This window comes from Aquila chrysaetos, chromosome 12 (assembly GCF_900496995.4).
Source record: "Aquila chrysaetos chrysaetos chromosome 12, bAquChr1.4, whole genome shotgun sequence".
NCBI classification, from domain to species: domain Eukaryota; kingdom Metazoa; phylum Chordata; class Aves; order Accipitriformes; family Accipitridae; genus Aquila; species Aquila chrysaetos.
In genome coordinates, this window is record NC_044015.1 from 21417816 (window position 1) to 21430528 (window position 12713).

Consider the following 12713-nt stretch of genomic DNA (forward strand, 5'->3'; position numbering starts at 1 on the left):
TATTCAGATGCTTACTGATAACATTTTACTGATAACTATCAGGGCCTTAATACTCTCTAGAATATCCTGTACTTTGATACGCTGGAAGTAGTTGCAGTCCTTAAATACTTTCCAGTTATTTTTGTTTCTTACAGAAAGCATCTGTCTGTTTAAAAAAAAAAAAAAAAAAGTATCTCATTTGTTATTCTGTCATCAGGTAAGCCTGACAGTAAGCAGAATGTGTTCTAAAAGCTTGCATTGTATTATTGATGTTCAGATACTAGAATTTGACAGATGAATCAGATACAACAAAGAATTAACATTAAAAAAATACTATGTGAGATAAGGACTTTTTAAACTCAGATACAAGGCACATAATGAATAGGTTCAAGTTAATGCCTTCAGAACAGACAACAGTTATGTGGCTTTAAGGTAAACTAAACAGATGAGGATTGCAGTGGTTATTTAACAGGAGATATGAAGAAAACCGTTGGATATAAATACCTTCTAGAAACATAAGTTGCAAATAGACACAAGAAAAGACAGTTATATGGCTGTAAAAATCAATTTGTGAGGCACAAAATGGACATTTTCTCCTTTCTTTAGATATATCAAAAACTGCTTCTACAGGAGCATTCTCCAAAATTGTAGGCCAAAGTTGTCTATTGCATTTAGCTGTGAAGATGGAAGACACAAGCTACCAGAGGTAGTCTCTGCTATCCTTGATGCTGAGACTGAGCAAGAGGAAAGCCGGTAACGTAGGGGAGGGAGCATGGGAGCATACATGTAAGGTGCTATTTATATTTCTATTGTGGTATAAGGGTCTTTTATATATAGGTCATTTTTTGCAAAGTTTGACTAATATATCGTGCTTATCACTTATTTCATTTTTATCAGATTTATTTATTCCTAATAAAAAAAAATTAAAGCCACAAAGAACTGCAGTAATATTGTTTTTATTTGTGAATTTTATGCAGGCAATCCTGTACAGGTGACTCAAACTTCTATTTCTTCTTATCTTAAAGAACCTACTGCACTCAAGACTACCAAAAGAACACAGCCTAATGGCTACTTTCCTACAAGTATATTGTTGTGGTAAGGGCTTAGTCTGAATAGTATATTTTTTAATCTGATGACCATGAAGAAAATAAATTCAGGAAATGTAAGTGTATGATAGAAAGCAATAAAGTGATTTTTTTAAATATTTGAGACAGAATAATTTTGCTCACACAAGGTGCCTGAGATTTTTTTGTGTCTCAAAACTCCAATAAAAGGGAAAGTTGGGGTTTTTTCCTAGCTCTACTTACCTGTTTCTTTTAAGAAGGAAAAAATTAAGTAGCGATTAGGTTTTCAGTTACGACTTTTTTAGATCAAGAAAAAACATTGATTAAAAAACACTGTGGGGATTGAATCTATACCAGAACTGAAAGAAGAAATACCAAAGAACCCGTTGGATCATTTTTGTTTTTGCATAACTTAAACAAACAAACAAACAGCTTAGAAGATTGAAAACTATAGCAGTTAATGTCTTTAAAAAGGTATCGGTGTTCAGGTTTTTAGTTGGTCGTGGCCTAGAGAGGGGTTTTTTGGTTATAAAGTTCTATGTGGTAATGCTAGAATCCAAGGCTAATAGGAAAAATTATTTCCACTGAAAGAGGGTTATAACCAAATGAATGATATTTTTAAAATTTCATCTTCACATTTTATACTCCAGTGCAAGAATTGGTTAGGGTTATCCAGTTTTATGGCTTCTATCTCAAATAGTGACCTGTGATTGTTGCTCTCTGCCTCTTTCCGTTTGGTTGAAGAAAAGATTCTGATAGAGTTGTTCTCCTTTTATCTTCTCCAAGGGCTCTTTGAAGAAATAGAATGTTAAATTGGAAGCATGAAAAGGGGTGAGTAATAACCCCTCTGCACATCCTGATAAAGATTACTTTTCTTTCTGGACTTTGATAATTTACACCAAAATTCTTCAAGAATTTTTCAGCATGGACAAAAGTAATAAGTGAAATACTTAGTGATGTAATACTTTTTCTAGTCTAATTAGTCAATGTTGCTGTTTAATAGCACTTTGAAGCTCAGTTATCTTGCAGAGAAACATTACTAGAGTAAAGCAAGTAATTGCCATTTTTAATTCAAAACTAGCTTATTTTTCATTGTGGAGCATAACAAGTAGTCCTTTGTTCTTTTTGTTCACAATTTGTAACTTTTGTTAATATGAATCTGGGAGTTTATGGGAGTCCAGTCATGTTCAGCAAACTGGGAAGACATTAAGAGTGGTAAATGCTTGGGGGTTTTGCAGTAGTGCCTCATGTGATACCTTCTATTCTCAGCATAGGTTAAAATTAGAACTAGACTGACATTGCATTGGAGTCTGGGTGAAAGTTGTAAATGGTTTTGGTAGTGCAGACAAGCTTCATAATTTATCTTTGCTGTTGCCCAGAAAGCAATGAGTCACAGAAAATCCTTGAAAACACCAAATCATTGAGGTAAGTTGTTGTTATACTCTTTCAGATGCTTGGAGGTGAAGTTGCTAGGAGATCTGATTACTTGGGAGTAAATTTGCAGTTGTTTTACAGCCACACTTGGCAATTCACTACTGAATTCTTGGCTGTGATGGCATGATTATTATGTTTTTTATTCTCCTGACAAATAATAAGATCTAAGAACAAGAAGCTGTAAGCTTTACTAAAAATAAGTATTGTTTCGACTGTAGAGTCCGATACTGGTTTTAGTAGTACAAGTATTAACAAATGTCTCTTTTCTGCACAATTTATATAAAAGATTGCTAGTTTTCTACCTAAAAGGGCTTATAGTTCAAAAAATATCTCAAAACAGCAAGAAATGATAGATCAGGTAAATCACTTAATCACAGTAGATGCTTAATCCAGAAAAATAAGGCAGTTTAAATTGTAACCACTAATCAGAGAAAAAAACCTCATGTCTTAGTCATTACTATTGTATATTTGGATGAGGAATGGGAAAGGTAATTACTGCAAAGACCACTGAAAGAGAAGTTAATCCTTCAAACTAGTAACTGTGATCACATTTATGGGGAGTGGGGGAAGAGGATACAATCCTCTCTTTACAGGAAGAAATTCAGTCCCTCTTTAGGAACCCAAATGCCAGACTGCATTGTGCCGCACTGTGGTTGCCATTTGCATCACCTGTCAAATCCTGCAGTTTTTCCTTAAAAAACAGAACAGTTAAGAATCCTTAATATTAATGTATTGGACTAGATTCTTCTTTATTCAAGCATTATAATTTGATTTTTATGCTGTCTTTACAACAGGAACCAATCCTGACAATTTACATTTCTTACTATTTGCCTATACGTTTTTTATTAAGTGATTTCAGTATTATCAGGCTTTACAAATAATTATGTTGGCAAAAGACATGGTAAACATAAAATAGAATGATTGACAGTTTGAACACAAAAATGTTCACTAAGCAATTGTGACTTATCCATGCCAGACAATATTATAATAGAATAAATATGATAGAAAAGATTGCTCTAAAAGACAGATCTGCAGCAATTACTGTAGGGAAATAAATGTATGAAAAGATCTGAAATTCCACTTTTGTTGTTATCTACCTGCTTGTTTGGAAGAAAGTTATCCTCACTTTTTTAGTTTGAATGGGTATGTAAGACATTTTTCTTGCTCGTCCCTGCAAGTATGAGTAAAAGTTTGAAAGGGATCATCAGAGTACACTGCTGCTGCCATGAAGTTTAGCCCTCCAAGCTTATCTGAATATCAGTATCTTGGCTCCAGTTTATTTCCAAAAAAACCTTTCCCGAATGACTACAACAATGGCAAGAAGAATGCTTTTTAGAGGGATGCACTGATTAGGATGACTGAGTATCGTACTTTGCTGCTTTTCAGGAAAATATGTATTATCTCACTAAGGAATAGATGACTTCAAAACTTTAGGCTGAATTTTTTTTTTTTTTTTAATGTGGATCCTGACCCTCAGCAGGGCTACAAGAAGATTCAAAGAGAGATCTGAAGTTAGAAAGCTTTTTCTTAAAGGTAATGCATTACTAACTATAAAATATATTATAATGAGTTAAACTATGAAGAAGATGAATGCAAATAAAGTATACTAATTTATTTCCAGCAACAGTTCAGTTTCTCTAAAGTGCAAAACTCCTTTAATACCAGGTAGCTGCCAGGATGCAACTACCAGGATTTAACTGTTTTAAATTGCAAGTAACAGCTTAATTTCTTCCTGGGAAGGGAATGAATGCTCATATCTGCATTTAATAATTCTGGTCAGTACTTAGCCTACCATTGGAAGGATCTGAGAGAAGCAGTTGTTCACTGACTAAGAATGCAGAGAGGTTGCAAGAATACCACTTCTTATTATAAGAAAACTTAACTAGGTGTAATTACCTGTTTTCATAAAAAGAAAGCAGTTGGTAAAATTCTGTCAGTTCTACACCTAAACTAAATTTAATAATATAATCAAGTGGGTATTGCAGTATTTTAGTCTTCACGTCACTGTCCCCATCTGGTAGCTGCTGCACATGCTGATGCATTGAGCCTGAAACTCACAGTCTGATTCCTGTGACTGAATCTGAACATGTAAGGATCATGACTGAAACTGCAGTTTGCATTGGAACATTCACTGCTGTGAAGACACTTTGGGAAGTGAGAATACACAAGATAAATGAAGAATTACAGAAAGAAAAGGAATTCAGACAGAGGTCTGCAGGAAGGTAGGTAAACTGTAGATTTTTAAGTATGTGAAAAGCTAGACCATATGTTACATTTCAGAAGACTACAATTGGTCTTTTCAAACTCATCCAGAGTCTAGTTCTTCAGTCGTTACTCCAGAAGAATTCCCACTGGTTAGAATCTAGCAATATGGTCAGGTCAAACCAAGAATTGTGTTCTGCGATAAAAATATTAGCATATATACTAAAGCCCCTAAATTCAGATATTAAAATCCTCTCCTGTGTGGATATTCTAACCAGGGGGGATTTAATTTGTTATGCTTTCTTCTCAATGGAGGCATTAACAGGGTCACTTGGTCTTCTATCTGGCCAGCAATTTCATGAAATGTGAAGAGATTTAGCATTCTATTTTTGGAACTCTTCCTAATTTGTCAGATGTGTTTGAAATGGAATAACAAATTCAAAAGTTACTAATGGAAAATAGAAGCAGAAAGAAAGAGAATTAGCCTAATTTTCATAATGCTTGTTCAAGTCCCCTTTGGAAATCAAGCTGAAAGAAACCCTAACTGATTGACCTTGTTTGACTGTACTTACACTTGGTGGAAGTGAAGGCTTTCTTTTTAGGAGACTGCTTCAAAATTAATGGCTTTGGAACTTAATTCCACATGACTTTCTATTCTGTTGCCCTGCTGCAACATGATGAAAGTGAATGAAGTTATGTCTTCCTTCTGACTGTAAATTTGAAGAACTGGAAAATAGAATTCCTATAAATTACCTCAGCCAAACTTTACTTTATGTTCTAGTCTTCACTCAAATTGATAGTATACTTAGCATCCAGATATAATAAATATTGTTTGACATCCAAAAAGGCTACTGTCTCTTTATTCCAGAAAATAGAATGGATAGTAATTATTGCCTGTATTCATGGTTGCACCACTGACAGATGATCTTTCACTTGTAGGCTACTACTTGTCTGGGAGGAGAGAGCCACTTTAGCAAAGCTCAAAGAAAAAGTCATTAATGAAGATGGAAGAGCAATTTTAAGGATAGAGGAAGAAGAATGGAAGGTAGTGTTGATAGGAATGAATGTTGCTTCGGTTGAATGACTGGTGCATTAGAAAACTACTATTTACAACTTTGCACTCACAGTTGTACTATTTTTAATCTATGAAGTGCTTACTGTGTGCTTTGCTAACAATGAATTGAGATACACTGTTGTGAGCATGTAAAAGCAAGCTGATTTTTTTTTAGTCCTGAATTTTAAGCATTACTGTGCAATAACATAGCCCAAAAGGCTTTTCTGCATTAGAAATTATTTACACTGCAAATTATGAGTTTAATTACATAAATTGTCATTTAACATTAACACACCAGAACTACTGAAATGTATCAAGGTGAAAACCCTCTGTGTTTAGGTGTATGAAAATATTTCTCTCTGCTGTTTACTTTCTAAGAGTGAAAATGAGCCTGTAGATTCCCTGAATACTATTCTTGTTTCTAATGCATGGGGAAGAAGCAGCTAATTATGACAGAGTGGAAGCTGTCTGTTCTGAGCCACACAGAAATGTAGATGCCAGTTCCTATGAAGTGATGAGAATTAGACCATGTTGAGGCCAGTGAGAGAGTGACAGCCACAGCCAGAATACTCTGGTGGTCCATACGCCAGTGTTCCTTGTTCAGAACTCAAGGCATACAGACACTGTAGTTTTACTATCCCTCAGCTCTTCTGCTCTCAACTGCTCACTGTTTTTCTTAACAGATTAGGAAATACAATTTAGATCAGCATTTAAATGCAAAAAGCTACTTAGACCAGTTTCATCTTCAGTTATATTGGCTTTGTTTTAAAAAAAAGCAGCAAACAAAAGCAAGCCTGAGGCTTTTTAAGCAGTTACAGTAGTGCAGGTATCTAAATCCTGGGAGCAAAAAGTGGGTAGGTTAAATCTGTGGTCAGAATGACCCACATTGATGGTGTTCATTTCAGGATGTTACAGTATAGCTTGAGAAGAAGGAAAGTTTTCTTTTTTTTCCTCTTTTTTTTTTTTTTTTTAGTCATAAGACTGTTACTGTTTCAAATAAAACTTCTGCCTAAGCCTGTATTCTTGTTGTATACTAAGCTGAATTTCTTCTGGTTTATATTTCTTGTCTCAGACACTACCTTCGTGCTTATTGAAACTAGTCCATCTCCAGGAATGGCAGCTTCATAGAACTGGTTTGCAGAAAATTCCTCAGTTCATTGGAAGATTTCACAATCTTGTTGTTCTGGATCTGTCCCGGAACTCAATTGAAAGTGTACCTAAAGAAATCGGTGAGCTGTGCTTTCTTTTATTTTAAGCTGCTTTTCAAAGAAAATTAATCTTACACAAACATGACATTTTTGTGCACTTTGCCTGTCTAACAATCATATTGGGTAGTTAGAAAACAGACAATTTAAATCTGTCAGTGAGATAGAGATCTTAAAACCATGGATTCCCTATAAATTTAAAAAAATGGCCAGATGGAGCAGATGTATCTTTATGAAAGCTCCCCATGAGAAAAAAGCTTGTAAGCACAGCAGATACTAGACATCAGAATGCAGCTAGAAAAGTGATATTGAAAAACATGCTTCATGTTCTCAGTCCACAGCATGAGTAGCCTATGTTCATAAGTTAGGGTTTTTTTGAGTTTTTGGAGGTTTTTTTGTAGCATTCAACTAGAGTGCAGTTCTGTACTGAAGAGTCCTGAAGTCCTACTATTTGAATTTCAGTGAATCTTTTTTTTTTTTAGTGAGAACACAGAGCACTTGCATAACAGTATAAGGATAACACAAAACAAGTAATATTGTATTTCTAGTACAATGAACGTGAACATTTATCCTTTCTCATTTGTGCTCTCTGCAGGCCAGCTGACTAGCCTCCAAGAGCTGCTTCTCAGTTACAATAGAATAAAGTTTGTTCCTAAGGAAATAAGTAACTGTGTCAGTCTGGAAAAATTGGAACTGGCTGTCAACAGGAGTATCTGTGATCTTCCTCCTCAGGTTTTGACAGACTGTTTTGTTTTGTTTAATGCATATTTTGAATTTATCCAAGCCCAATTATCATTAAGTGTTGCACTCCATGTTTTCAGATTTGCTTTGATATTCTGATTTCACAACTACCTCCACAGAAACACATATGTGAACAATATTTATATGACTAGTCAAACTGCAGCCACATGAGAAGGACATACATATACTTGAGTGGTTGAAGGAGACAATCTTTATTTTGTCCAGAAAAATAACTTGGTAGTGCATACAGGACAGTGATACACTTGATGTTAATTTGTTTAGGCTGAAGGTCTTCACTGATTTACCCCACTGAGGATCTGACACCTTAGCAGAGAAGTTCCCTTTTATAGTTGAGAATACAAATTCACACCATGTACCAGGACACAACTGTAAGCATCTTTACCAGAGCTGCTAGCTGTGAAAAGCATTTGTGTGATTTATACAACTGCCTCTGCACCGAGTTGAATGAATGTTCTGCGCTGTTGAAAGCAATTAAGAGAGAATAAAAACAACTCCTCACCTACTATTGAGCTTTAATTTGGACTGACCTAAACATGAAAGAGACCTGCATCTCTAACTATTAGTCTCTTAGATAGAGATGACAAGTATGTAACCATATTTACTTGTTTTAATCTATTTAAAAAAAACAGTAGTGGCAATGACAGCAATCAGTGCCTTGCAAAATTAAGTGAGTCCAAACAGTAATACCTAACAACAGATCTTCAAATGAAAATATATGGTATTAACCAGAATCCAGAATTTATAAAATCTATGTGGATACAGGTTACATGGTAATGTAGAGTGACAGCTTTTAAATTAACAGCTCATAGCAAATACATAGTTCTGTCCTATTGAGACTACAGTGAAGTCAACACCGTGAAGCTTTGGTTATGTGTACTTGAGTGGCATTCAGTGTTTAGACATTGGACCAGATTTGCAATAAATCATCTTTGTATCACTTGAACATTGTAAAAGCACCTGCAGGCATGATTCACCAAAGGACTTAGATGTTGCAATACTGAGTGATGCTATGTTTAATTTTTAGAATATCTTGCCATAGTCATAGACTTCACAACATGGAAGGTTCTAGGTTCACTCTAAGATACAGTCTATGCAATGTGATCCATAAAAATCTAAATTTTGACTAATGAAAAATGGCATATTGCATGGAGTATGAAATACTAAGGACAGTGGTGTCTTTAAAATTCCTTTTCTTCTCAAGGCTTGGGGTATATCTGTATTGTAGTCATGGCATTTAACTTCTCAGCAGTTAGGGCACTTACTACCAGGTGGGAGATAAAGTTCTTCTGCCTGATCAGTTTCAAACCTACCTACCTTTCAGGGGAGAACTGTAATTGTTAGGCAATATCAGCTAATGTAACTCAGAAACTATTCCGTGTTTATTAACTCTGGAATATGTTGTAATGTTTTTAAATTGTTTCTTTTTTTCAGTCAACATTATTACAGCACTGGTGTAATGGAACAGCTATACAAACTTGCATTAAATCTCCCTTTCTTTTCAGCTCAGTGATTTAAAGAAGCTTTCACACATAGATTTGTGCATGAATCAGTTTACTACCATCCCTTCAGCTCTTCTCAACATGCCAAATCTAGAATGGTTAGATATGGGGGGAAATAAACTCCAGGAGCTTCCTGATGCAATTGACAGGTAAATGAGGATTAAAGCTCACATCTTAGTCTCAATTCCATTGCATTGAAATTCTAATTATTAAATCCTACTTCAAAAGATTATTTTAATGTTAACCTCACTACAAACTTACTTAAGATTTATCAGCTCTAATGTGGTATTTTGGACGAGCTGAAATAATCCATTCAATAAACAACAAACAATAAATTCAGTATCAAGTATTTCTCGCCAATGACATTTTCAACCAAAGGTTAAGTGATTATCATGGATACGGGGTTTCCTTTGAGTATTGTTGTATTCTTTATGACAGTCCTTTATGTGGCTGTAAAAATTAATCAATTACTATATATTAATGATTGATAAGATTAATTTTCTAAATCTTGAATTGATTGTGCAAATACCTATTTTACAGAATGGAAAATCTCCACACTTTATGGCTCCAAAGGAATGAGATAAACTCTTTGCCAGAAACTATTAGCAATATGAAAAATCTTAGTACTCTTGTTCTTAGCAACAACAAACTTAAGGATATTCCAACTTGTATGAAGGACATGACAAATCTGAGGTAAGAAAAAGCAACAGAAATATAAATAAAAATACTAGAAGATAAGTTTTAAAGCCTCCCTTGAGTTGTATATCATAGAGTGATATTAAGGAAGTGAAAAAGAGAAGACATGTCCACAGTTGTACAGATGGACACAATACCATATAAATCAGCGTAATTACACAGATTCACAACCGTTGGGGATCTGGTCAAGAAAGCTTTGTGTAGCACAACTCATTTAAAGACATAAGCTATGATAGTTACAGTCCCAAATGAAAAAGGAGACTGTAGTACATTTTCTCATTTTCAAAAAGTCCAAATGCCCCCTTCTAACTGGCCTTTTGTATCACTCTCTAAAGCCAAGAGCTAGGAGGAAAAATATGTGACAAGCATAAAAATGACAAAAAAGTAGAACTTTGGCAATGAGAAGTCAAGCATTCGGGATTAAACAAAAAGGATTAGGTATAAGGATATGGATGAAACTCTCCTGTACTTGATTTGAAAAATAAAAAAGAATGAATGTAAATTTTTAATTGGTAGAATTGGAAATATTATTTTGTATATTGTGACAGAAACTTTCCTGTTGTTTGCATTTTCACTTGAATTACTGGATGCTGGCCATTTTAGAGAAAGAATGCTAATCTAAATAAATCACATCTAACCCAGTAGGACAATTCCTGTTTTCAGATGTTTTGAAAGAAGCAGCACCTCTTTAAACAAGTATATACAACCATAAGCCAGGGATGAATGAAGAACAGGAGACACGGCTAGCTATTACCTTGCAAAGCTGGGAGGATGCAGGCATTTGCACTCTTGTTCTTATCCACTCATCCGCTTGTGATATAATAAGTGATACAATAAGGCTTAAAACCTAAAGACAAAACGATGAGGACTGCAATGTTTTCTCCCACCACAATCAGCTACTGTTATTATAAGGCATCTTCTGAGCTTAGTTTACTTAATGCTACTAATATAGTGGTGAGTTTAGTAAAAGAAAAGACTTATTTTATTTTGCTCAAAATACTGTTTGAGGAATCTTAATTCAGTTTCAAAAAAGAGTTGTTCTCTCTGGACAAAACCTATTGCAAGAGTAACCTTTTCTGGTGAATTGTCAGATTTGTCAACTTCAGAGACAACCCACTGGAGTTAGAGGTAACACTCCCTCCATGCGAGAATACAGAAGAAGAGGAGCAACAGGAAATGTTTGGCATTGAATTCATGCACATGTATATCCAGGAGTCACTCAAGAAAACAGGTATGGCTTTTTTATTAATTCTAATCTCTCTGGAATAAAGTGAGGAAGGGAAGGATAAACTGGATAAAAGAAAGCTAGGATACATATGCAAATGAAACATGAATAATCTTCTTAATAAATGAGTAACACTTTCCAAAAATCTGTAAACAGATTTTTACTGAGGGCAGGGGTGCTTTTATCAGGAGTTGGTCTTCACATGAACAGTGTATATTCTACTAGAAACATACTGGAACCATGGAATATTGGAATAAAGCCTGAGTTATCCAGGCTGTAGGTAACTGGAAGCTGATGAATGTCTCTTGTATTTGCAATTTAATCAGAGTTTACATAGTGTGGGTCTTCCAGCACTGTTTGTCTCATGAAGCTCAACTTTCCGTGTTTTTGGATGTTGTCCAGATGGGGACTACCAAAGAAGGATGTAAGGGAGAGACCTATGTTCCCAACATACAACATTTTTTAGCAATGAAGTATCAACATCTGATAAACAGATGTTTCTTATAACTTGTTTTCCCTGACAAAAAGTCCAGTCACTTAAACAAAACATCCCCACAATTTCATTCCATTTCTAAATCACTATGACAAAAATAAATGCTGTTACTAGTCTCAAAAGTAACAGCTTAAAGGTTGCAGTGAGACCAAAATAAGCACTTCTGAACAGATGTGCAGGTGGCAGCTGCTACTTGTAGGGACAACTTCATTGCAGATATAAAATGTTCTCTCTGATCTTCATTCTATATACTGTCAAGGCTTAAAAAAACCAAATGACTGAAATGCTCTTGATTTAGAACGCTAAGCCAGCTTTTTTCTTATCAAGATTTCATGAATGAATGATCAAATTAGCAAAAATATATCAAGATGACAGTTTACAAATAAGTTTTCTTCCTTAACAGATTCCCCTAGCAGCATGGGCTGAGAAAAAGTACCTAGGCCTACTTAAATAATTTAAGAGGAAATACAAAGCTATTCTGAACTTCAAAGTGAAAATAAAGTATGTTAATTGCTCTTATTTTAACCCACTGTCTTTCAGGAAATCTGCAAAGCTGTACTTCTGGTCCTTCTCCTATCATGAATGCTAATGAATAAAGAATGTAACTGTGAATGGAAGAAAATATCAAGTATACTTCTTCCTAGCAAAGAGGCATACAACAGGTTTCAAATATTCTTAGGGATTTTATTTTTCCACACATGAGAACTGGTTTGCATATTTGTAATTCCCAGTGAAACTGGGAAATAAAAGACCTTTTCCTGGGTACAGGGAAGACTAAAACAGTTTTTTCTAAGCAATGAATTAGCTTTTTAAAGAAAATCCAGATAAGTTTTATAGTTGTTTTTTTTTTCCTACCAATTCCAAATCTATCTCCTGTCATACATGAGTTGGCTCTGGTATCAAAGATGGACTTGGGACAGCTGTCAACAGGACATTCTCCAAGGACACAGTAGACTCTATATAATACTGTAGCACAGCCTTGTATCCTCGTTGTTGTAAATATTCAATCCGTCCATGATCAATCAGCAGTTTACAGAGGCAACCTATCTCCTTTCGTTCTTCAACAGTAAGTATCCTAGTTCCATAAAAAGGAGAAAAAG

General features: G+C 34.9%; 2 protein-coding genes across 9 annotated transcripts in view; one reads left to right on the forward strand and one right to left on the reverse strand.

Annotated features, from left to right (window-relative positions):
- LRRC39 (leucine rich repeat containing 39) lies at positions 1–12230 on the forward strand. 2 transcript variants are annotated; one of them, XM_041127762.1, is made up of 10 exons: positions 1–2468; positions 3955–4010; positions 4499–4699; positions 5619–5724; positions 6806–6962; positions 7534–7670; positions 9203–9348; positions 9740–9892; positions 10987–11126; positions 12154–12230. In XM_041127762.1, the coding sequence occupies exons 3-10, from the start codon at positions 4575–4577 to the stop codon at positions 12207–12209; spliced, it is 1020 nt and encodes a 339-aa protein (XP_040983696.1). In that variant the 5' UTR covers positions 1–2468; positions 3955–4010; positions 4499–4574; the 3' UTR covers positions 12210–12230. The 2 variants fall into 2 exon arrangements, with proteins under 2 accessions (XP_040983696.1, XP_040983698.1); XM_041127764.1 differs by lacking the exon at positions 3955–4010.
- The window catches only part of TRMT13 (tRNA methyltransferase 13 homolog), a 12371-nt gene continuing 7530 nt past the window's right edge, over positions 7873–12713 (reverse strand). For 4 of the 7 annotated variants that reach the window (XM_041127759.1, XM_041127761.1, XM_041127760.1 and 1 more), the window contains one exon: positions 12277–12688. In XM_041127759.1, coding sequence (XP_040983693.1) covers positions 12490–12688 — 199 coding nt within the window. In that variant the 3' untranslated portion in view covers positions 12277–12489. Of the gene's footprint in view, positions 9650–10499; positions 10743–12276; positions 12689–12713 lie in introns of those variants that run through there. The other 3 variants (XR_005933670.1, XM_041127758.1, XM_041127757.1) reach the window with 3 other exon arrangements.